The sequence below is a fragment of the Polyodon spathula genome, chromosome 3, assembly GCF_017654505.1.
Source record: "Polyodon spathula isolate WHYD16114869_AA chromosome 3, ASM1765450v1, whole genome shotgun sequence".
Classification (NCBI taxonomy): Eukaryota; Metazoa; Chordata; class Actinopteri; order Acipenseriformes; family Polyodontidae; genus Polyodon; species Polyodon spathula.
Genome location: NC_054536.1, coordinates 71,417,789 through 71,444,727, shown reverse-complemented (window position 1 = coordinate 71,444,727; position 26,939 = coordinate 71,417,789). Strand labels below are relative to the sequence as shown.

At 34.8% G+C, this 26,939-nt stretch overlaps 1 protein-coding gene across 1 annotated transcript in view; it reads left to right on the top strand.

Annotated features, from left to right (window-relative positions):
- Positions 1–5,933: 5,933 nt before the first annotated feature.
- LOC121308597 (corticotropin-releasing factor receptor 2-like) overlaps positions 5,934–26,939 on the top strand; it is a 30,527-nt gene continuing 9,521 nt past the window's right edge. Inside the window, exons 1-5 of the mRNA XM_041241069.1 lie at positions 5,934–6,013; positions 10,556–10,662; positions 16,875–16,992; positions 19,030–19,183; positions 21,529–21,589. Of these exons, the coding sequence (XP_041097003.1) occupies positions 5,948–6,013; positions 10,556–10,662; positions 16,875–16,992; positions 19,030–19,183; positions 21,529–21,589 (506 nt within the window). The 5' untranslated portion in view covers positions 5,934–5,947. The remainder of the gene's footprint in view (positions 6,014–10,555; positions 10,663–16,874; positions 16,993–19,029; positions 19,184–21,528; positions 21,590–26,939) is intronic.

Sequence of the window (26,939 nt, the reverse complement as noted above, 5' to 3'; positions counted from 1 at the left end):
CTATGTATATTCTTCTAAATCACTCCCTAACATTTCCCCGGTACAGTTTTTCCAAATATCTTTCATGTCTTCTTTTTTTAAATGTCTAGGGAACTAGCTATTAAATCAGTTGCAAAATCCTGCAGCACCAAGCAAAATTGTTGTTGAGACAGTTTAAATAGTCCTTCCATAACATCTCTGTTTAATTCCATCTGTGCTTGCATGTGCTTAATGATAATTTCATTTGTTTGGCTACCTAACTTAGCCTGTTCCTACGACAAACTACTCAAGTTTGTTTTTATGTTTTCCATGTATCCCTTTATCAAACATATTTGCTGCCCATTATACTTGGAATTTCCTGAACCAAACATTCCACGAGATCCTCAAAATATGTTTCTTTTTTTTCATTTTTTTTCAGGGTTACTACCTCCTCCCATTCTTTTTGTAGTATAGCCTCATATGGTTTAGCTATAGCAGAATGATTTCTACAAGCATCTATACATTGAGTACTTAGCTCCGATACATTTAACACCACTGTTACAAATTCCCATTTTACATAATTAATGTAAGTACGGGTATCAGGTGCCATTGCTATTCCATTAGGTGGCATAGGCCACATTTTAGGACACATTTTTAAACGTTGGTCATTTGTCATTTTCTATCCAAAATGACATTGCCATTCATGTCCCTGGATGTATTTATACAACTGTAGTTGTTGCATAGTGGTGTTGCATTACATACAGCATCCATAGGGCAGTTTATGTTGTTACCAATGTTATAAGTATGTCTCACAATTTCCTTTGTCCTGGTTACATGTTGCTGTTGTCTTGTGGTAGATGAGCAGGAGGATGAGGAGACACCCCCATGGATGCCCTGCTGTCAGCTTCATTGACTTGGAAATAGACTGTAGTATTTACTGTATAACATCTGTGGATACATTTTTAAATGCACAATGTCAATATTAAATACATTGTACAAACATTTGCCAAATGAGTAAACAGTAAATTAGAAAACAAATATTAATAGGCATAAAGTGTTATTTTCCTACTTTTGTAATATATTATTTTTACAATATTTAAAGTAATAAGTAGAAACAATATTTTTAATGCATTTGTGAGGAAAACTTGACATTTGACAAAAAACATTATACATTATATTTGCATATGTAGCAACACCTATAAGATTCTAATATACTTAAGGTGCAAGCTTAGTGATAATGTGCAATATTTTCAGAGCGAGAGGAAAGGAAAAGGAGAGAGAAGCTTTTTTTTTTTTGAATGTTTTGAATTCTTTTGGAATGTTGGTGGTCATCTTAGTTGGGCAGGCTGGCAGCACAGTGTTCCAAAGCAGGAAGGCAGTGAAAGAGTTAAACACTGGGTGGTGCTGAAAAAGAATGATACAAAACAGAAGGTGAACACAAAAGAGAAAATAAACATTGATATCAAACTACAAACAAAATTGCTGCTCTAGGCAGTGTCTCACCGGCACTGCTAACCAGACAGACTTGAGTTCCTTTGACACTCTCTGTTTTCCCTCACTATAAGAGATGGGGTTGCCTTGGTCCCCTGAGTTAAACTCTGCTCCGACTTTACAATCAGTTTAATCCACCTTGGGCTGCTGTCGATTCCGGACTGTGTTTAATCCCTCTCCTCGTCCTGAATGGGGCAGCGAAGGAATACGAGAGCGTCATTTTTATGGGATCGAACATCTCACCAAGACCCGTCGCCCCTCAGCCAATCAAAGAAGCTTACACGACCACACCCTTGCTCAACCTCTTTGTGTAAGTGCCGTGATTGACAAGCAGGTCAAACATGGTTTCCGCCCCCCCACCTGCAGAATCATACATGTGCACGTTAGCCAGCACAGATCTCTCCTGTTACAGGCTGTAGTATATTGTTGTACCATGTCATCAGACTGTTGTGCATTTGCAAGGGAAAGGGGATCATTTGGCTATAGGGCAGCATTAGGATAATGTAGGGTGTTCCAGTCTGGGCAGCTTCTTTGGCAAGTGCTTTAACATTAATATTATTGTTAGCCTCTTTTGATGAGCCTGGTTTTTGGTGAGCCTTGATTTGAATGAGTGCTACTGACCGGCTCTCTACTAACTGGCATATGTGCTGCAGTGTGGGTGCCTATACAATGGGTTCTCCATCTGCTGTAACCTATCCCCTTTGTTTACAAATAGGGAGGTACTCAGTGAGGGAGTTAACACTAGAATGACCAAGATGGTCATTTTGACCGTTTTTGGGATTAAAATGTAAGTTGCAGTGCATGTGTTTTAGATATTGAGCTGTGCTTGCCTGACTTTCCCTAAATATATGTATGTACTAATTACTCTGACAAAGAAAGAATCATGTAGTTGCAAAAATTAGCAAGATAAAATACTGTCATACCTATTCCAACCACGAGCGATCAAATTGACCGATACCTATAAAACATAGTATAACAATTAAATGTTGCTGTGTTAATTGCATTTATCAGTCGGGACTTGCCACCATGTATTAAAGTTTGATTATTTCAGTCTGCTTTCCTCAAGTGAGCGGTCTTCTGACATTTGGATTGTTTCAGTGAGCCTATGAACAGTCAGGATATGTAAGAAAAATCAATGATACAAGAGCCCCCTGAGTTTAACAACAAGGAATCTCTAGAATTTCTACCACTGTGCAAACTGATTTAGTTTTAAAGCGTGGCAAATACAACTGCTTCAGATACCCAGTTCCTAATCCTTAGTTCAACAGCAGATGGCTGAAAATACCACAGTTTCCATAATACAGAGCTACTCTGAATGTAACAATTATCACAACTCGAGGACTGGTGCGCTGATATCCCAGTAAGACAAATACAATTACGCTTCAAGAGTATCCAGTTCAACAGCAATGAATGTCTTCTGTATTCAATTAAATGGTCTGAGATGCCAGTTAATTTTGAGGAGGATTTTTATGCATTGATATATGGAACTTTTACATTACATATAGTCAAGAAAAAGGTAACCTGAGATAACAAGTAATTACACTAATGCATTAGCGCTTTTGAACTTATTTGCACTCAGTTTTATCACAAATTAAATAATGTGACCTTGGTTAAACTTGTGTGCAGCTCCTGAAATGTCAATGACAAAATTAAGTCCCCCTTAGGTGATTTAATAGTTAGAAAAGGACGTGTCCTTGTAAGACTTTACCAGTGGCTGTGCTTTACTCACATATCTGTGTTAAATCAGTTTTTCTTTCTTTTTGTGGAAGCTCAGGATTCCTTGAAGCAACCATGTTACAGCAGGCACTCTGATGAGAGTTTAGAAGTAGATTTGTTAGATTATTACTTTAGTATTAATCATGTTATTAAAACACCATGCCCTTAAATATATTTCCAAATATTGAAATACCATACTCATATTCAAGTTATATTTGTGTATGTGAAGAAATGTTCTCCATATGAAAAAAATACACATTTGTGAGCTTTAGCCAATATCAGCAAGTGTTTTTTGTCCTTGTTTTTTTGTTCCTAAAACATTCTCTTAAGTTCTTCTTGCAAGTGCAGTGTTGTTATATGAACTTTTAATAGCATGACTAATAAGACTAATGTTTGTGAATAAGTCCTGTTAGTCATGAGTATTAATGATCATATTAGGAATTCTTAACAGTTTATTATCAATCATATACACAACTTATAAATGTATTTTGATTGTGACATTATAAAAGGTAACGATTATAATATTTTGGTTATACTACTTCAGTTCTCTATAATTCTCCTCAAAGTTCTCCAGGATTCAGTAGTCACAAAAACAGTTCATTCAAATTCTACCACTGGTAAACAACAAATGCTTTTATGTGACTTCTGCATCCTCTTAAATTCAACTGAGGTGATGTTAAGAGAAACACAGGGTGAAGGAATGAGGTCGTATGTAGTACTTTTGTTGCACAACCCAATTGTGAAACTAATCCAGATTACTAACTATAATGCTAATACAGTATTTTGAATTCTCGTTGAGTACAAGTTATCAAGCATAACATATTTTTAAAGCATTAGAATGGCTTTTGACACTGGTATCAGTGATCCAATGGGATACTGACAGAAATGAATAAAGCAGTTAAAGTTACAACTAGAAAGCATCATCGTGTTTATCGTACATTTACTTTGGCACAAATACTACTTAATAAAATAAGAGTGCAGATTATATTTGTTCATGTGTACCACTGTGACATTTTAATAAACTAATACAAAGGTATGTCAGCATCCTTAACACAATATTGATGGCAGTGACAGGCTCCATTTGGGGAACAGACAAACGCAACTTTTATATTACTGAACTTAGTCAGCCACAGGAGAGAGTTCGTTAGTATGATGGATGGATGATATGCAAAGTAGTTATGGAAAAAAAGTCTGTTGTGTGGTTATTTCCCAGTGTTTTTATTTTTATTTTCTCAAGACAAACACAATATACTGTACATGCACTGTTCAAAAGCAGTGCTGTAAATGGTGTGTGTGTGTGGGGGGGGGGGATGTAAGGAATGGGGTTAAATCTATCCCTGCCAGCAATCACAGGTGTTGTCCTAATTGGGGAGTGGCCACAGATATAAAAGGAGCCTGAAATCCTTTGTTGGGGAGTCTTGGGGTGTGGGTTTGTGCTGTGTGTTTTGTATGTTTTGCAACTTGATAGTGAAGGCTAATGTCCAGCCAACAAATGTTTATTATTTTTTGTTTGAACCTTTTATTTTGGCCCTCGTGCCGTATTTAGTTTTTCTGATTTTGTTAAATAACGTGTGCACCAGCGCTTAAACTGCAGCTGCCCTTTCACAAGCAGTTTTTCCAGTATCGTATAGGGATTTGCTCAGGTTCAGGCAAACTCATTTAAACACATTCATCTGCTTGTATCAGCTTTCACCTAGGGTTGTGGGTCCTGGACCAGCCAGGGGTTATCACCCAGTTTTCTACATAATGCAGTACATACAGCATTACAGGTCAAAGACAGGAAGCAATCACATTATGCCAGGATTTATACATTATTTATAAACTATTTATAAATTGACTTTATGATCATTTTTTTAAAATAGTAAGTCTGATGCTGTCTGGGTGAATATTTTACTATTCTAAAGTAAAACATTTCCTACAATGGGAGCCCAATTCCAGTATGGAGTGCCACTACACTCTTGGTTTATTAGTTAAAATGTAAAAGAGGTAAATACTTTAAAGCGTGGATGGAGCTGGAGTGGAAGAACCAATGCGATCACCACTGATTCAAAGATCCATTCCAGCACCATTGTTTGATTGAGCTGTCCAGGGCTTTGATCCGTAATTAAGGTCCTGGTTAGAAGTAATGTACTGCATTGGAATGGCTTTAAACAGCCACAAGTGAGTACCACTGATATAAATGGATTTAAATACTGCTGCCTTCCTGCTGATCTTTACACCATATGAAAACAAAGCTTATGTTTGTATTATTTTCTTGTGAATTTCTTGTATAATTATACTATTTAGATACAAAAGGTTAGACTAAAGGTAAGCAGGTCTGCAGTATCTGAACCTACCACAAATCTCTCTCAAACTTTCACCTATACCATTTAGTCCCTGAATAGGTGCAGGGACTGACAGCTGTCCTAAATCATGTATAGTGGGTTAATGTACTGACCACTAAAGGCTAAACTGGAAACCAATTCACTTCTGACCTAAGCTTGCTCCAAACCTAGGCCCACAGAAGTACTGTAAAAAGCAAGTAAATTAATCCACTGTATCAGACCTACACTAGATTCAACCAGCAATTATTTAATGGTCTCGGTGAGTTAAGCATACTTTTTTCTGGGAAACGTCTGTAACCCAATCTTCATAAAGTCTAACTGATGACAAGAACCTTGGCATTTCTTAGTCATAACTGAATACATCAAAGTAAACATACTTAACTTCCTGCTTTCAACATTTCAAATTGAAAATAACTTTACATACTTGTGTCTCCACAGGAAATGCATACAGGGAATGCATGGAAAATGGAACATGGGCCTCAAGGATCAATTATTCACAGTGTGAACCCATCTTGGAGGACAAGGTTGGACAATTAAAAAATATGTACTTTAATGTATTTATACACAGGGTTTACTCGAAACCGAAACACCTGGTCGTCAGTGCTGGGCCATTATGGACAAACAATCTGCAGCAAACTGTTATCCAGAATGGCTGGCAGAGTCATCAGAAATTTGTGCGCTTTTGGGCATAGAAGCAATTGTTAAACCTAGTGCTTGCTTTAAGCCCTCTATCAGATCTGTTGTCTTGCTCATTATGACTAAAACAGATGTGCAGTCGTACTAACCGCAAAGCAAGAACTGAAATAACAACTACATCACCAAGATGGTCATGCTGAGTTTAACTTTCAGATCGTAATTTTGACATTTCTTTTCCAGCTCTTGGTGAGAATGCAAATTACTTGAGATCACAGCTAAATATATTAGTCTGCTAGTATTTCAAGTGAGTTCTAGTTTAATATGATGACAAACACTTAAAAATATATACTGTAGGACTAGGTCATCAATATTACTGTAATAGAAACTACTACTTTAATCTTAAATGGGGTATCTTTCTCTAAACCTTATAATAAGCTGAGACATTTAGAAATGATCTGGAATGACGTTTTGCTTAGCTCTGATATTTGAATTGGAGCTGTCAGCTCTTATTATTTTTGATGGATTCTGACACTTCACTACCTAAATTCTTTATGGCAGAGTCAGTCTTTTGCACAGATTAGTCTATCTGTAGGTTTAGGTATTTCTCAATAAAATGTGACACACATGATAGACTTTAATTTTTTCTAAACATTGAATGCATCCTTTTACATGCCTTTAGCAAATAAAATCAGTCCACAGCTAAAATCTGCAGAGTGTGCCTATTGATCCCTAATGGATCTATTACAGTTGTTACAGTGTAGACATATTTTAATTAAAATAATAATAATACTCCCACTACAAGAGGTTTCACATTTAGTTTAAAAAATGTGATAAATGCTATTTCTAGCCATAGGTGGCTTTTAGAACTAAAGCGACATTTGAATTGGGTATTTCAAATTGGTTAGAAAAAAACCTTAGTAAAAGAAAAGTATATTGAAAAGTTATAAAAGCTCTCCAAGTTTGATCTTTTAAATAACATTTATGTTTTCAGATTTTGTTTTTGATACCCATTTAATATTTCTTTTTTTTAATTTTTTATATTGTGTGGGATATTGTCCTTTATATTAGTTTTTCTAATCTGAGGTATACAGCAGACACTTTTGGGTATGTTTACTGAAGTGTTGTGCCTGACTCAATAGTCTCAAACAAGTCTTATAACAACAATATTAAAATAAGTTAACTGAAGAAGGAACAGAATGCATTGTACAGATGAGGTTTAGATTTAACAAAAACAATGTTATTTCGATTCTTGCACCCTTGCACGTATAGACGTTATCCTTCAGGCTTCCTCTGCTGCAGAAAACAACAACTCAACTGACACTAATTATTTAAACAATGTCGCACTACTCTCACAAACTATAATGCTACAGAGCTTGCTAAGAAGACACAACAAATATTTTAATTATTATACTGCGGCTGTCTTCATTAACCTATTTTCTCTTGTACACACGACAACATTTTCACTTTGTTATGTGCCGCAACAAAAATGCAAATTTCAGTATGCTTGTACTGCGACTGGCCCATCTTAGTACACCTACCCCTCTGCATACTTAATCTGCATACAAAGAAGTGACTGCTTTGTTCACTAGGCATTTTGTTAAAAAGCAAAGCAACAGTTTGTTGTCCTGTAAAAAAGAGCAGTTTTATTTTAATAAACGTAATCTCTTTTTCAAGTTCCTTGTGGTGTTGTTTTATTTACTTATTTATTTTGTTGTCACTGAGTTTTTAACTTAAGTCCTAATTTCCTTTTTAGTTAAAGCAAAAAAATGTAGTAGAATTGGGGATATTTTGTTTCTTTAATTTAATATCAGGGGTGGGATTTTCAAAATGTTGTAAATGATGACTCTAGTGTTAATCAAGAAATCGGTATGTGGCATTGAGTTAGACATTTTCAAGTAGTCATTATGCATATTTCATTATTAAATAATCATACTAATGTGATTTCCGAAATTATGTTGATTTACAGAAAAATGTTAATATCTTAACAAGCAGTGCTTCTTGTGACTATTTCTTTTGTTTGTGTGGGAATTTAAAAGGAAATTCGTGTTAATTGTCATAATTTATCAGGAGTTAATTTGCACTTGGAAAAGGAGGGTTTTAATTAACAAAAGAGTATATAACTCACCAAAATTTAACAGACCGCAGAGTTAATTTTTTACAAACTACCTAGATAATTCAATATTTGTAGTTATGAAAATATTTTAGCCTTTTCTACACTTGTGGTTATGAATGAGATTTATTTCCTTGTTATGACAACTGACCACTACTGTAGATTTTATTATACAACTGAAATCCTGTTATAGAAAACGGCATATTAGATATTACAATAAAGTTTCCTTAGGTGATTGCGGATTTGCAATGCATCTTTGGCTTTTAACACCTGTGTATTATCCACACAAGAATGACGAACAGGAGTACAAGGACATGGATTAAAAAAATAAAAATGAAATAATAACAGAGATCGAGATCATTGACATGGATTTTGCCTAAATGTATTTGTAATGCTGTCAGACTCCCCCACACTTTATATACAATATACACTTTCACCTTCACATGTCTGTATGCATATAAATGTTCTTATTATACTGTAAGTGTTTGATGGCTACTTCTAATCATGTTGAGTTTATTTATAAACAAAATTGTGTATTGCATATTGGGTTAGGCCGGGAATTCTATCGTCATTTTAAAAGCTTAAGAAATATATAATTAAGTGTTGCATACATGGTATGCATGTATAATATAAACTAAGAACTACAAACACAAATGCAATTTCAAACGTTTGTATTTATAGCTTACAATCGTACATGCTAAAATACTATACTATATGCCTACAATCGTACATGACCCCCTGAATGAGGGTAAATGACTAGTGGGGTTTAATTATTATTTCATTTTTATTTTTTTAATCCATGCCAGCAGATTTTTACCCACACGCCAGATAATCATAAATCAACATTTGATATGTGTAGTGTTCTAAATATTTCTACTTCTGCATGATAAAATGCACAAGTTTTAAATTACGTTAGAATAGATATTCTCATTATTTTTTATTTCTATTTGGCTGCTGCTTGCTGATGGGAGAGCAATCTCCCTGTACGCTAGTAGTTTCCATAACAGCAAATTATGCTCCCATTCATTTTTCTTGACCTCATCAACATGCAGGTTAATTAACAAATTCTTCTTATCTAATAGTTGAGACATGAAGTGATGTTAAACTTTTTAACGACCACATTTACTCAATTTCGAAGCATTAACAAAGTGATTTAACACATTTCATTTGAAAATCACTTGCTAGTAAAGCTCTCGTTACTATACCTCGAGTTGGATACAATAATGCTGGTGTCTTATTATAACTGTAGTAGTCATAGTAGTAATATTGTGTAAACAGATGGCACTTCAGAAGCTAGGTATGTAAACTAAAAATAAATGAGGTTATTAAAGACAATCAATGCAGGGAGCTGGGATTATTCAAGCACATTATAAATATAATTATTAGTGCTGTATAAGATCTACTAATAAACACTTTATTACCCCTCATTTATAAATGGCTTTATAGATATTTATAGCTTGCGCTTTCATATTTATGTAGCATCTATTAATCATATATAAATGGTTAATGAGGTGTTTATTAGCAGACCTTATAAAGCATTAATAATGGAGCTAATAAGGTGCTTTATACATATGCTTGTTCTTAGTTTATATACTATGTATTTATTATCTATATATGGTTAATACAATGCTCATTATTGAACCTCATTACAGTGCTACCGTTTTTACTTCATGAAAATCAAAACAATCCTTTTGATAGTAGTTTGGGTTGGGATATGGTTTGTTATATTTTGTTGATCTGTAAAGCTGAGGGAACATAAATGCACCTTTTGAGAGACAATGGCTTGAAGTCTGGCTTCTAGTTTGAGGCAACTTTGCAGGAGCAAATCCCTAGTCTCCAACAGTGCCCTGAAACCCCTTCTCCTGAAATCAAGTTTGTGTTCCCTCAACTTAAGACAATGCTGTGATTCAGTGTCTAATGAATACTAAATAACTTTTTTACTTTTAATAATTTACTTTTAAATAATTTGTTTCTGAAATGTGTCTATGCATTTATGCCTGTATTTCAGTTGTATTGCACTGTATTCCTTAAAGACACCCACACATTTGCCTTGTACTGTAATGTTGATGTATCATGTTTTTGTTACACGCATACTAATACAGCCTGAAAGTAACCCTGAGAGTTGCTTGTTACTAGTTTTGTTTCTTCAAGAGTTTTGTTTTCCTGTCACATAAATTTGTGCAAAATACATTTTGGAGTAAAGACCTTGAGTCATGCATAAATAAAATAGCATTTAAGATAAACATTATTGCTAGCTTGATTTTTTAGGTAACCATCAAAACAAGAACATAAAAAAACATTCCTCTCATTCTCTCTTTAGAGAAAATATCCAATGCACTACAATATCGCCCTGATAATCAACTACCTTGGACACTGCATATCGGTTGGTGCTCTTATAGTGGCCTTTGTACTTTTCTTGTGCTTGAGGTAAGTAGCCTTCTTTTTGGATAACATTAATACTGTAGTGTGTTTAATCAACCTTGCACCGTAAGGTAATAGATTGTATAATATCTAATGGCAATTCACATGGCTGCATGCCTGTAAGTATATTTAACATATGGGGTCCATATATAAAATCACAAAACTGACTGTGAATACCCCTCAACTGGTTTATGATTAAAACTGTGATTTTACAACCATTTTTTGTACAGCATCAGCGTTGGACATTGGGAGGAGAAACATGACAACCAGTTATATCAGTTACTGATAACCCTTTAAAAAGACGACCCAATAATGATCATACAATAATATAATGTTTTAAAAGAAATCACACCATAATAAATAATAATAATAATAATAATAATAATAATATAATAATAATAATAATAATAATAATAATAATAATATCTTGTAGATTAGAAGCATCAGCTAATATTATAGCTAATCTAACAAATGAGGAAGCAAAATAAAGACCATTTTAATGTTATATTTGTTTGTTGGGTTAATTAAATTCAAAGTAAACATTTGTAATTTGCCAGGTGAAAAGCTGTCAAAAATGACTCCCCAGAATAATTAAAAATACATAAAACTTGAGGTACTTTATGACTATGTTCATAACAGAATACACCACCCAATACAAGAGTGGTACAATATTTAATATTAAACAAATAATTTGCTGATACATTTTTTCAAACTGAGGTAGCCCTTGCATTTGCATATTGTGCCTGTTGCCACATGTGGCCCACAGTTTGTTTTCACACTCTTTACAAGATTAACATTCCAGTCCTAAACAAGGCTGGATTTCATTTTTCTGTATATAGCGAATGGAAGTGCTTGACTGGTATGATTCGTGGAATTATTCTGTTAGCTATAACTACTGCAAATGGGTTATTAGCTCATAAAATAACTACATAAAATTAACTGTGCAAGACAGATTATTCCTTGGATTGACAGTAATGATAATAGATACTAGGCTGTACTGAGCAATGATTGCAAATACAGATTAGTAAAGTTTATGGCAGCATTTCAGAGTATGAGTAATACACAAGTCATTTTGATTTTACTCATATGCAGCGGGAAAAAAATATGTAAAACAAATACATTGAATCACCTGCTGCTTCCAAAAGTATAATGACAACTATTCATTTTAAGTCTAGAGATAGAGATCTTTTCTAGGGGGGAGGAGGAGGGACTATCAAGACAGCAGTCTTTGAACTAAACAATGCTACAGTCCTCCATTATTATTTCAGAGCAGAGCTGCTAGCATCTAATTCTTACATACATCCACTTTGGAAAAAAAGGGATTTTCCAAGGATACAGGGTCAGATATTCAAAGATTGTAAGCAAATGTATGCAATGTTTATGCAACTCTGATTGCATTGTGAATATCTTGTATATATTTGCAAGTCTGAAATGCAAAAGGGTTGCAGGGAAAATGCTAATATCACAAGCAGCACTGCAGAAACGTTTTTGGGTCATTGAGTAATTTAATCTTCAATTTAGACACCGTGGAGTAAATGTACTAAAGTGTTGTGCCTGTCGCAATAGTCGCAAACCAAACAAGTCGGAAGTCTAGGGTGAAATGTACTAAACATGCGCAATGCTGTTGGCCACTTTTTAGGGAATGCTTTGCAGCAGCAGTTTCTGTTTGCGATTCAACCTTAGATTAATATGTAATTATTGGTATTACTGCATAATTTTGCAAAAACGCAGCAGAGATAGTGCAAATGAGGGTTCTCAAATATTATAATGAGATGTACTGAAGCTGTTATTATAACAATGTCGCATGACTCTCGCAATGTATAATGCTAGAGATCTCACTATTTAAAATAGTATATTGCTGCTCTTTTCATTAACATATTTTCTCTTTGTACATACAACAAAATGTATACTTCATGATTTGTCGCAATGGAAATGCAAACTGAGGTATGTTTGCGCTGCGACTGACCCATCTTAGTATATTAAAATGCAACATTACCATGAAGACATGAGTACTTTCAATAAATACAGTACATACTTTAATGCTAACTTATGGGGTATGGATTAACTACAGCCTTACATTTTAACTGTAATGTTACTTTGAACTGCTCTACAAAAACTTGATCTTACAATAAAAACAAAAACAATTATATAATAACAATTAATAATTGATAAACAATTAATAAACACAGAAACTGAATACAGATTTATTTATTTATTTTTTTTTTAAATTCCAACGTTGCAGATGGAATATACAGTACTTAACAAAAGACCTGCATGCACATAGTATATATTTATAAAGAAACAATAACATTGTATTCCTTAATATAGCAATATAAAGTATCCTGGCTCTCTCCAAACACAGTATACAGTCAGCACTTGGATATTTGTTACCCAGATACACGGTCAGTCGCGTTTTACTGCCCTTGAATTAAGAATAAAATAAATCCCCATTTGTGACAGAGCGGCTGAGTGGTAGTGACGTCAGGCCAGAAGCAGGAACTGAAACACAGACTCGGGTAGGAACTTGGTGCAAAGTGCACTGCGATGCTATTTTTAAAACAAAAATAATGAAAACGGTTTCACAAAAACACTTGCTCATAGAGTGAAATAAAAAAGCAAACACATCACGAACACAGAAGAACACTAAGGTCAGGCTGGGCAATTGTCTTCACTGATCCTTGTCTTTTTCCCTTTTTCCAGTCTTCTCTCTCCCGTTCCATTGCCTCCTCCAAACTCCCACCCGGAACAGAGAGAGCTGTTGGCGTATATATTGGTGGCCATCTCCCGATTAGAAACAAATTAGTCACGTAATTAAGTGGTCACCTTCTGCAGGGGTTTTTGTGGGATGGGGCTTCCCCATCCATGATGCCAAACAATTACAAAATGGCATGTTTTTAACTAAACATGAAATACCTTTAAATCATAACACATTAGCATCCTCTGTTGAAATCACCCACCAGAAATACATTTGTTTTAAATAATTATGTAATATACCACAGCCATTAATTAAATCACCCGTTCTAAAGTAAACAAAACAATAGGCCAAAAATACAGGCTTTGCCCTGCCCCCTTTTATATGTGCAGGGCCTTTCTACTGCCCTGCTACAACATTATATATACACTGGCTCTCCAAAGTATTCACCCCCCCTTGGACTTTTCCACATTGTATTGTGTTACAACATGGATTCAAAATGGACTTAATTAGGAATTTTGGTCACTGATCAACATAAATAAAAGTCCATAATGTCAAAGTGAAAAGTAAAATCTACAAATTGATTAAAAATAATTGATTGCATAAGTATTCACCCCCTTGAGTCAATATTTGGTAGAGGCACCTTTGGCAGCAATTACAGCCATGAGTCTATTTGGATAAGTCTCTACCAGCTTTGCACATCTGGACACTGCAATGTTAGCCAGTTCTTCTTTGCAAAATTGCTCAAGCTCCATCGGATGGGGACCTTTGGTGAACAGCAATTTTCAACTCTTTCCACATATTCTCAGTTGGATTGAGGTCCGGGCTTTGACTGGGCCACTCCAACATTGACTTTTTTGTTTTTAAGCCGCTCCAGTGTGACTTTGGCTGTATGTTTGAGGTCATTGTCCTGCTGGAACATAAATCTTCTCCCAAGTCCCAGATCTCTTGCAGACTTTCCTCCAGGATTTCTCTGTACTTTGCTGCATCCATTTTGCCCTCTACCTTCATGAGCTTTCCAGGTCCTGACGCAGAAACGTAAATTTCTGAACTGTAGTTGCCTGCCATGGAAATCACGTGAATTGTTCGCATTACTAACAGTGTGGAAAAGCAGGAAGCAGAACAACCTATTTATTAATAAAAAATATAGTTTATTAAACTTGAACAGCTAATGCGAATATTGTAGGGGGCAGGGGGCAGGTTATAACATTTCCACCTACATGCATTTCAAATCAGATGAAATAATCAGATATGCGTCACACTCATTTAGCCGTCACTGAAGTCCAAATTTTATAGAGTCGGATATGTGAGTGCTGACTGTATTGTATTTATAGTACAGATTTCCCTTCCAAAAATTCGGTTGACAGATACTGTAGGTAAATTGGTAGGTTAGTTTGAGGAGGACTAAGGCAGCACAGAGGATCTAGAATCCAGTCGCCTATTCACCAGTCAGAAACACACATTGTAAGTGAATGGATTCAACAGTACCTTTTTGTTTGTTTGTTTGTTTGTTTTTTATTGAAAACCCAGACATATTGGTCATGTGTTTTGGAAATTCCCAGGCAGGCTACAATTACCATTAGGTGTCCTGACATTTCTATGATCCATTCTCTAGCTACAGCATGCAGCATATTCACAATTGACAATTGAGATGCTGGGAACCAATAAAGTACAAGAAGCTTGATAACATGCAAACTCAGCTGGCAACAAAATTACAACGAATATTGTTTACGCTTTCAATTTAAATATCAGGCATAATTAATATTTTTTCAATGCATAAAACACCCAGTATGCAGCTAAACTGGAGTGCTGACCCACTGTTGGAGGACCTGCCACAGAGCAGATAGCTTTAATGGGTATAACACAATAGCCAATGTGAGGGACTTGCATTGCAAAATATTGAACATGTTTAAACTTTGCGAGCTGCCTGAAATCGATTGTCAGATCCTGTAAAATCACATCACAAAGCATAATTCACTGCCCGATGTGACTGAAAAATCACATCGCAATTGATTGCGTCATTCAGTGTGTACTGGGCTTAACAGAAAAAAGCGTGTCCCAAACAATTCCCATAGAGCTATGGAAGGTATTATAAACTATGAACGGCGGGCAAAGCTAAACCATCAGTGCCAGTAACATCTGTTTTTACTGTGCCAGTATCTGAAACTGCAATACAAAACTTACTTGTGAAATCAGCCTTCTTTGTTGGAGCTGTATACAACTTGGAGGGAATGTGTCGAGACATGTACTTATTTTTGTATACATATGTAATAATGCAAAGAATACATTCTCTATTTTTTTTTTTTTCAGTTCCTGCATTAAACAACTTCAGGTTTTATCTTTTTTGTTTGTTTGTTTAAACATTGCATATGTTACCTTTCCAGCATGGTATTTTCTTTTTCTATTCTTTTGTTGCTATTCAGTTAGCATTCGAAAATACAATCTTCTAAATGGATCTTGACTGAATAAAAAGAGTTCCGTCTTAACCCCCTGAAGTAAATGCTAGCTGACTTCAATTGTCCTAATATATATATATATATATATATAATATATATATATATATATATATATATATATATATATATATATATATATATATATATATATATATATATATATATATACATACATATATATATATATATATATATATATATATATATATATATATATATATACATATATATATATATATATACATATATATAATACATATATATATATATATATACATACATATATATATATATATATATATATATATATATATATATATATATATATATATATATATATTATATATATATATATATATATATGAAACCACTTTTTCATAGAAAAAGAAACGCTTATAGGATGTATTTTTTGTGTTGTTATTTAAGTTGCTTTTTGTTGCTTTTTGGGATCTCTGTGTCATAGTATAATTATTAGGCTAAGGGTAAAACATGAACAGAAGCTTTTAAATGTAATGTAATGTAAATGTAACATACAACCGCCACAGTCAGACCATTTAAATAACAGTATGCACATAATACAAAAGCAGCAATTTTAAAGTTACATTAAAACCCACTAAGATAAGAAAGCCATTTTATAAAAGTGCATTTTTAGTCATGACTTGAAAACCGTAATGGTTCCAGCTTCCCTAATAAATGAAGGCAGAGCATTCCTTAAGTAAGAAGCTCTACAAGAAAAAGTCCTATTTCCCATGCTGCTTTTGTTGCCAGTGTAAAGAGGCCATAACAGGGATAATATGTTAACATTTCTTGGTTTTAGTCAGAATTCTAGCGGTGGTTTCTGAACAAGCTGCAGGACTTTAAAATGATCTTTGTTTTAAAGTTTTGTTAAATACCCATTACAGCTCTGTATGGTCCAGTTAACCCCACCCAGCCGTGATGAAGTTACTCCAGAGTACGAGTATCCATACAAGGATGACTAACAGGTTTCCTACGAACCCCTAATAGATTCAACAAGAAACAGAGCATACATATACTTTTATGAATTTAAATGTTAATGCTTGTTTTTCTAGGAGCATCAGATGCCTTCGAAACATTATCCATTGGAACCTGATCACTACATTCATCCTAAGGAATGTTATGTGGTTCCTTCTCCAGGTGATTGACCATAATATACATGAGAGCAATGAGGTAACTTGGTTTATATTTGCTACTGCTGTTCTTGATCCACTAAACGGATATATATATATATATATATTATATATATATATATCTATATATATATATATGATATGTAAGAGGTGCGTCCAACGCAGCAAATTGAGAAAACAAAGACATTTACAGCTTCTTTGGAAGGTGTATATTTCATTTTATTGAAAAAAATGTTTTCTAGTAACAAGATATGCACTCATTTCCTATGTTTTATTTGTGTAGAATATCTGTGATCAATATTTAAGCCACTGCTTTTTAGAGCGTAAATTAATTTGATCATATTTTAGTAGTTTAGGCAGATACCTGTACAGTACCAACTTGTCATCACAGAATCTACTCATATTGACAATTTTCAAAATCATTTTTCTCATGGCCATGCTGCATTGAACTGCCCCTGAAACCATTTGTCCTAGACCTTGCTGCATCTCGTTCTAGTGCACCTAGAGTAACCCTGTGATTAACATGGATTGCATAATAGACTTTAATAGCATACATTGCTTAACAAATTCATACACAATAACTATTATCACAAACCTTTCCTGACAACCTTTTTTTATACTCTCCACCTGGCCCACATTACAATGTACTTGCTAAACACAATGCTTTTGTGGTGCCCAGTGAGCTTCCTTGTAACTGTAACTGTACAACCTTCCTAAAATATGTGTTGTCTCTTAAAAAAAAAAAAAAAAAAAAAAAAGAAGCTGCCTCTATGTGGCCATTTGGGATCCCAATCTGATCTTGTTTGGAAGTTTAAATCGAATGAAGCTTTAATGGAGGCAAGTTTAAAATAGAACTGCACAAGCAAGCTGCTTATCTGAGGGTTATTTTTCTCTCACTTCACTAAATAAAACAGCTAAAACAGTAAGCAATAAACCTAATACATGTATGTTGGAAAACATGGATTGAGAATTGATTAGCAGTTTGCTAAGCATGTGGACTGGCAGAGCTATACTGGTGTTTTTTTTCTGAAAAGAGACTAATATTGCAGATAGCAGACTGTTTGGTTCAAATTGCATGTACTGCTTACAATTGATAGAGACCTTGTGTCTACAAGTTTCTTGCCCAACATTGACTGCAAGCTAACGAGATAACAATGCTGTGGACTAGAAGGGAACAGGATCTAAAGACTTCAGAGAGATCAAAAGAGATAATCCCACTGGCATCAAAGGGGGTCGCAAGGAGATAACAAAAGGCAGATGTATGGACCTTTTGTCTCCAGGAGTGTGAAGAATGCACTGAGTTCAGAGGTTGTCACACTAGACTACACACACAGACACACACACATTAACACTCACACAATAAATTAAATTACCTTGACCATGTATAAAACACACATTATGTAATTTGCTATATACTATACTGTTATTATATTTGTTGGGGGTCAGGATTAATATCATGGCATGATTAGATTTCTTTAGATAAAGTTGAGATCAACCAAATTACTTGGATGGGCTAAAAGGACTCCTCTCGTTTGTAAATATTTGTATGTTCTACTTGAAGTGGCTTTATTCTAGTCATGACAACAATAGAGTATATTTTTTAAAGTTATCTACAGTGATACAAGCAATACAAACCCTGTTTCGATTTAACATTATAACAGAGGATGTTCTTATTTTAGTGGTGGTGTCTGAATTAGCTATCTGAGAACGTCTTTGTTTAGTCTTTCTGGAAGTGCCTGGTTTCGACTGACTTCATGCTCCTGGCAAATCAAGTAGGTTACTTTGGCAGATTAAGATAATTCCAGCAGATTTTGATTCTTGGGAGGTCTGATGGACCACCTCATTCAACAATGAAATCATCTTATTGTTAAATGGTGCCTGCATTTGTGAACTGACCAAAACTCTGCACTCCATAAAACTCAGTTTTTAGGAATTTAGCAGACTTACCAGGTTTTCTTTTACAGGAGATAACTCACAAATCAGTTATAACTTATAACTAACTTACTTGCTTATTAGTATATTATTTTGTATAAAGATGACTATGTCTCTATTTTTTTTTTTTTTTTTTTTTTCCCAGCCCTGGTGTCGCCTTATTACAACTATATATAACTACTTTGTTGTGACAAATTTCTTTTGGATGTTTGTTGAAGGATGTTACCTACACACAGCTATAGTGATGACATATTCCACAGACAAACTGAGAAAATGGGTGTTTCTCTTCATTGGATGGTGTGAGTAAAATATGGTATTTATTATTTCAGAACAGTGTGATGGGCTAACATTTCTGTTATGATGACAAGATGCAACACCTGGAATTTAGAAATTGTTAATATTACCATAATGATATTTATTAAATGAGAGTAACTGTTATTTACTTCATGCTAATATTGGACTTGTTTTTTGCCAAGATAAAATGAGCTAATAGTGGTGGATACATGAGCTTTCAGCGCTTTTCCTCTAGGTAAAGGTGGCAGTGCTGGTGCCAGGGATCAAACAAAGTGCCTCGTGCCTCAGCATGGCAGCTGTCTACAATGGGCTGGGTGGGGCACTTCACAGGGGTCACTCAGCACCATTCCTCACCCAAGACAGCCCAGTTTTCTTACCTTAGTCATCCATTCTTTTGAAATATGTTAACTTCTTTCATAACTTGCCTTAGCCATCGAGAAACATAATTCTCTCTCTGACTGTAGTAAAAGACGCTGTTTTATCATCGCTCAGCCAGAGTGCGGTTCTCTGTCCACAGTATTTTTAAAAACGAAACTGCAAACTAAAAAATGATTAACTTTCTTTTTTAAATGGACAGATAAAACTACCCCATAAATTAATGTTTATTCAATCTGTGTATTTGCTTGTCAGGAATCGGGGAATGGCATATGAATGAAATTTGTATTTTAATAGATACATTTGTGGTTTTTTCAAGTGCAGTGTATCACTGTGGGTAGCGGGGCGTACACTGCTGGTAAAGTGAACTTGCATCTTTTAATTATTATTTGCTCATGAAAATGCTTATACATAAATGGGTTGTGAGTGTTAAGATTGTTAACAATTAGTTACAGACATGGTGCTTGCCATTGGATTTAAGGAGCGCAGGTAATGCATGTATGCTTGTTCTCTGTGGCAGGCTGCTGTCTGTGTGGGGAAGTGCGTGCCTGAGGTTCGTACTTGATATGTGCTGTTCTTTTCCTTTTCAATAGAGGGGACATTTAATCTTGCTTAATCTTATTATTTTAATATTGTTAAATTTCAATAAGGGTATGATCGAATTTATATTAAAATAAATGTGAAGTGAAGCATTATTATTGGGTAAATAATAATAACAATAATCTGGATTTGTGTATTTAATTATTGTGGGTGTTTGCCCAGTAATGGTTTTGTTGGGGGAGGAACCTACCTGAGCTAAGGTATAAATGAGATAAGTATGAGGAGCTCTGGTTGTGGGCTGGAGGTTAGAACCTGACCTCTGTGGTAGGCTAGGTATATAGATTGTCGGGTGTTGAAGTGTTGAAATGTTGAAGTCTTGCAATGAGGCGTGACATTTTTCACAATAATCCACCTATGCAGGGGTTACTGCTTAGAAGTCAAACAATTATTTTAAAGTAATATAACATTACAGCTTAAATTGTTGTTTATATTAAGATAAAAAGAAAATTGTTTTGCAGTTTATCGGCACAATACATGATGCCTATTTATCACTACTGGGCTAAAATGTCTCAGATTTACAATTTGTTACCAAATTATTTTCGTGTAACTATTTAGATCAGCTACACAAAATTAAGGGCTCATTTTAGATGACTTCTTTCCTGAGGAAATCACTTTTTGGCTTCAAATTACATGTTAACAGTTTTTGTATTGATTTTGCCCTGCCTTTTTTGTGTTGTTTGCAATCATTCCAATTAGCTCAAATATTGTGTTAACGAAAAACCGTTGCCAGTCTAATACAGAGAACTGCTGGTGGAACGCCTATAAAGTTTCATTACAATTTATTTGCCAGTGAAATACATTTCTAATATTGGGATTAAGGATTAACTGCTCAGAAGATTACTGTCCTTTTGCTTAATAATACACAATTACATTTGTATGACTTTTTGCATTCACTCTAGGTTTATTTAGGTCAGAAATATTAAAGGATGATGCAAAGGCTTGATGGTGGAAAATAGACCACAGTAATAAGCTAATTCTCCCTAGGGTCCAATTATTACCTTATCTGAGTAATTATAATACACTGTTGAAAGGCTTCAAAGCTCTAGGCTAGCTTGTTAACAACACATATTACTTGTGAAACAATATTATAAGCATTGTGTGAAGTCTTGTATTATATTCCTATATAAGGAATATAAATAAGGAATATAAATAACTATTCTTTAGTAATTTAATATGTAGAAACAAAGAGATATATTCCTGTATCCCAACAACTAACTAATCACTGCAGGTTATAAAAAGGTGTTCTGATTTATGGGATTGATTTTGTTATTGTTGTAGGGGTAAGGTTTCATGACATAAAAGCATATTTCAGGTAGCCTAAAAAATGTGTTTATATCAAATATCTTTTTTTATGTATTCTCTTTCTCATTTACAGGTATTCCTTGTCCAATCATTGTGGCATGGGCTATTGGCAAGCTGTATTATGAAAATGAGCAGTAAGTTTGCCGTTCGTCATTTACAACAGCCATCTGATTATCATGCATGTTATCGATTCGTCCACCGAGAAAGAAACACCGGCAGCTCCAGGAGTAGCTACACATAAATTGAACATGACTCATATGTTTACGTGTCCTGTTGCTATTTCATTGTTGCTCTAAGTCTCAAATGTAGCAAACATTTAAGTTTTTTTTTTTTTTTTTTTTTTTTTTTTTGCTGGAGTTTATGAGTTTTAATGGGTTTTTGTTTGTTTGTTTGGGTTTCATTGATTAGCATCAGGGCTAAAAATATTTCAGGAGCATTCTATACATTTTTACAATTATTAACAACATATTTCAGAATCATTCTGATGAAAGAGTGGTCAGTTTATGCATAACATTGTAGATGCATTCAGTTTGTGTGCAGATACTTCTGGAGCTGTGGATGTTCCTCAAGCCTTTTTCAGTGGTTCAAGCGATTACCTGTGATTTAGTTCGTTTTGCACCAAAACACATCTGCGTAAATTAGAGTAAATTAGGAAGTTAAACTTTTCTGTGAAATTGCAATAGGCCATTCTGAAATTTTTGAGGAGGATGGTTCATTGGGAAAATGCCCAGAGTAGATCTGTTTAGCTGGCTTTGATGCAAACCTCTTTGGGTAAGGACATGAAAAGTCGTGCCAACATGATTAGTTTTACCACCTACATACATAATGTTGTGAGGTGAACTTTTAACTCCACTTGAAAACCACTTACCAATTTGCATAATTGAAAATCTAAAATGTTTAATGTGTAAACTGAAAATGCTTAAAAATGATATTCAGAAAGTTTGATTGAAGCCGGCTTTAATGTTATTAGTTCAGTGCAGAATAAATTATGAGTGAAATGCTACCTTCTACATACAGTCTCTCCCGTGGATTACATAAGCACTTGTCTTTGTATCAAGTTATATATTCTAAAAAGATACACATATTTAAGTCAAATGCCCATTAGGAATCCATCAGATACAACAGACTAGACTCTCAAAGCTGTTCATTTCAAATCACCATCTGCACATATTTTTTCAGAATAGAAAATTAAACAATAAAGTTTCCAAATTAGAAATAACTTAAGAGAGACGTTTTATTTAGAGAGGTGTAAGAAGCCTTATGTTGTTTCTTTGTTTAAGAATGTATCTGTTTTTTTTTGTGTGTGTGTTTTTTTTTTTTTTGGTTTTGTTTTGTCTTTTCCTGCAAAAAAAAAAAAAAAGGTTTGGAGTAATAACTTTAAGAATCAGGCACAACAAGTTCAATACAAGTAGTAGGGCAGTATTTTGACAATGTATTTTTATTTTAAAACTAAAACTTAATTGATTCACTGTGAAGTAATTTGATTGATTGTATTATAGAACATGTAAATATGATTATATACGGTTAGTTGGTTTGGTTGTAATGAATATAGGAGGCTTGTAACCAGGAGGTCCCTGGTTCAAATCCCAGCTCAGCCATTGACTCACTGTGTGACCCTGAGCAAGTCACTTAACCTCATTGTGCTCTGTCTTTTGGGTGAGACGATGTTGTAAGTGACTCTGCAATTGATGCGTAGTTCACACACCCTAGTCTCGTATCTTGTATAGCACTTTGTGATGATGGTCCACTGTGAAAGGTGCTATAAAAAAGTAAAGATTATTATTATTATTCATAACCAGGATATGGGGATACTAAGGTCTTTTATATATTGTACGTTTGGGAAGGAGAAAAGGCTGTCTGGCCCATCAAGGCTTGTCCCGTGTTAACACACCATCTACCCCTTATAGGGGGATCTAATTTAATGGGACAGAATCAAGTTTTTTTTTTTTTTTATTTGTTTCAGATCCTACTACATTGCATCGTAGGCTATTCCATGCATCTCAGTGTTAGAAAAGGGCCTCATACCTTTGGTTCTAAACTTGTTTTTACTCAGCTTCAATGTATGCCCTCCTGTACTATTCTCTGTGCAAAGTTTGAAGTGTCTTAGATGAAGACAGAATAACTAAAACAGACATCAGAGAACCACTAGCAAACTCACACAACAATATGGTCTCATTTGAAGTGCTTTTTAAAACCCCCAAAGTATTGACTAAAGCTGAGGTTTACAATTTTAGAAAAGCAAACTATGAAGGTATGAAACAGAGACTAACAGAAGTAGATTGGAGTAAAATAGAGAAAACATCCACAGAAAAAGGATGGCTGTTCTTCAGAAATGTAGTACTAGAGGCGCAAAACAATTACATCCCTAAAGTAGACAAACCTAAATGTAAAACTAAATTGCCAAAATGGTTTAATAGATCAATTAAAAAAATAATTCAGCGAAAAAAGACACTTTACAGAGCGTTAAAAAGGGACCAAAAACAAAGTACACAGAAAGAGTACACGGAACTGCAAACGCAAGTCAAAAAGGAAGTTAGAAAGGCCAAGAGAGAAATAGAAATGAACATTGCTAAGGGAGCTAAAACCAATTCCAAAATGTGTTTCCAATATTACAACAGCAAGAGAACATTCAAAGAGGAGGTTAAATGTCTAAGAGATACAAATGTCAAAATCATAGATGAAGAAAAAAAATAGCAAATATATTAAATGATTACTTTTCACAAGTTTTTACAAAGGAGGATATGGACGACATGCCCCACATGTCATCCAGTTCCTATCCAGTTTTAAGTGATAAAGGGACTAGGAGCTCTTAAAATAAACAAATCCCCTGGGCCGGATGAGATCCTCCCAATAATACTCAAAGAAATGAATGAAGTTATTTACAAACCGCTAACCAAGATCATGCAACAGTCTCTTGACACAGGGGTTGTACCGACAGACCGGAAAATTGAAAATGTAATACCAATCCACAAAAAGGGAAACAAAACTGAACCAGGTAACTACAGACCAATAAGCCTGACTTCTATTATATGCAAACTTATGGAAACTATAATGAGATCAAAATGGAAAATTATCTATATGGTAATAGTATCCTGGGAGACAGTCAACATGGTTTTAGGAAAGGGAGATCGTGTCTAACTAACCTGCTTGATTTTTTTGAGGATGCAACATCGATAATAGGATAATTGCAAAGCATATGACATGGTTTATTTAAATTTCCAGAAAGCTTTTGACAAAGTCCTGCATAAAAGATTAATTCTCAAACTGAACGCAGTAGGGATTGAAGAAAACACATGTACATGGATTAGGGAGTTGTTAACATGTAGAAAACAGAAAGTACTTATTAGAGGAGAAACCTCAGAATGGAGTGTGGTAACCAGTGGAGTGCCACAGGGATCAGTATTAGGTGCTCTGCTATTCCTAATCTACATTAATGATTTAGATTTTGGTATAGTAAGCAAACTTGTTAAATTCGCAGACGACACAAAAATAGGAGGAGTGGCAAACACTGTCGCAGCAGCAAAGGTCATTCAAAATGATCTAGACAAGATTCAGAACTGGGCAGACACATGGCAAATGGCATTTAATAGAGAAAAGTGTAAGGTACTGCATGCAGGAAATAAAAATGTGTATTATAAATATCATATAGGAGAGACTGAAATTAAAGAAGGACTATGAAAAAGACCTAGTTTTTTGTTGACTCAGAAATGTCTTCATCTAGACAATGTGGGGAAGCTATAAAAAAAGGCCAACAAGATGCTTGGATACATTGTGAAAAGTGTTGAATTTAAATCAAGGGAAGTAATGATAAAACCGTACAATGCATTTGTAAGACCTCATCTTGAATATTGTGTTCAGTTCTGGTCACCTCGCTACAAAAATGATATTGCTGCTCTAGAAAGAGTGCAAAGAAGAGCGACCAGAATTATTCCAGGTTTAAAAGGCATGTCATATGCAGACAGGCTAAAAGAATTGAATCTGTTCAGTCTTGAACAAAGAAGACTACGCGGTGACCTAATTCAAGCATTCAAAATTCTAAAAGGTATTGACAATGTTGACCCAAGGGACTTTTTCGACCTGAAAAAAGAAACAAGGACCAAGGGGTCACAAATGGAGATTAGACAAAGGGGCATTCAGAACAGAAAATAGGAGGCACTTTTTTACACAGAGAATCGTGAAGGTCTTTTTCCGTTCCTCTCTTCTTGCTCCCCTTCATTGGAATAAACTCCCACTCATCATAAAATAGTCACTCTATGCAGTTTTCGCTCCTCCCTTAAAACTTTTTTTTTTCCCCCTAGCCCATCCTAGCTTTACTGCTGACCCCCGACCTACTGTTATGTCCTTGCCTACTCAACCCTGACCTAGCCTCTGGCCCTTGCTTTCATATAGCTATTAATCTCCTCACCCTACCTCAATAATCTTACTCTCTTTCTTCACCCATTTTTTCAGTTTGTACAAATTCTAAAAACTTGTAAAGCGCCTTAGTTAAAGGCACTATAATAAATGCTAAATAAATAAATAAATAAATAAATGAAATAAAGACTTATAACCTAGATTTTTACGACCTATATCCAATACTTTGCATTTCTTAACATTAAAATTAATTTGCCACAAGTCTCCTGACTGGGCTGCTGTTTCTGAGTCTACTGCTCCACAAAATTTAGTCTGCAAATTTAAAAATGTTGCTGTGTGTAGATTGGTCCAGGTCATTTATATAAATAAGAAACACTAAGGGTCCAAGTACGTACATCTGTGCTTTCTATTTTTTAGCCAGTTCTTTATTCCATTATAAGTCCTCCCTTGTATTCCTGCTGATTTAAATTTAAGTATCAGTCTTTTGTATGGGACTTTGCCAAAGGTTTTTTGAAAATCTAGGTAAATTATACCATAAACATTGCCTTAATCTAAATTAGCTGTAACATCCTAAAAAAAAATCTCTACTTTGTCCTTCACATCTTCAACTCTGACACGAGGGAGACAGATAGCACAACTGTTTACTGGGTCCCTTCTGCAAGACTGTCATGTCTACTGTAATTGTCTGCACTCTGTCTTCACTTTGTTGATCAGCAGGCATGCCAGTAGCACCAACACTATCCTCTACTGTATTGCCAGTCTGCTCTGTTGCCTGCTACAAGTTGCTATCCAACTCATGTTCTTGTGACACAACTCCCCCTTCTTTTGCCACTAACTACTGTCCACTCTGTATGTAAGAGGGGTGCCCTCACCTTGAGTTGTATAAAAGGTGCCGAAGGTGTGGCAAGAACACTACACAAAAAGATCTCAAGTAAATCACAATGTGTTATTTGAATCGCTACTCAAACAATCACATTTTGTTAAACAGTAGGCATAATGCAATACATTTGGTATTACCCCAGTCTACAGATGAGAGAACAGTGGAAGGAGCCTTCTTTCGCATCTGGAATGGAGGTGGTAGACCAGTGTTCAATTCTTTCTTCTCAAGACCGAGTCTCTCAGTCTCGCTAG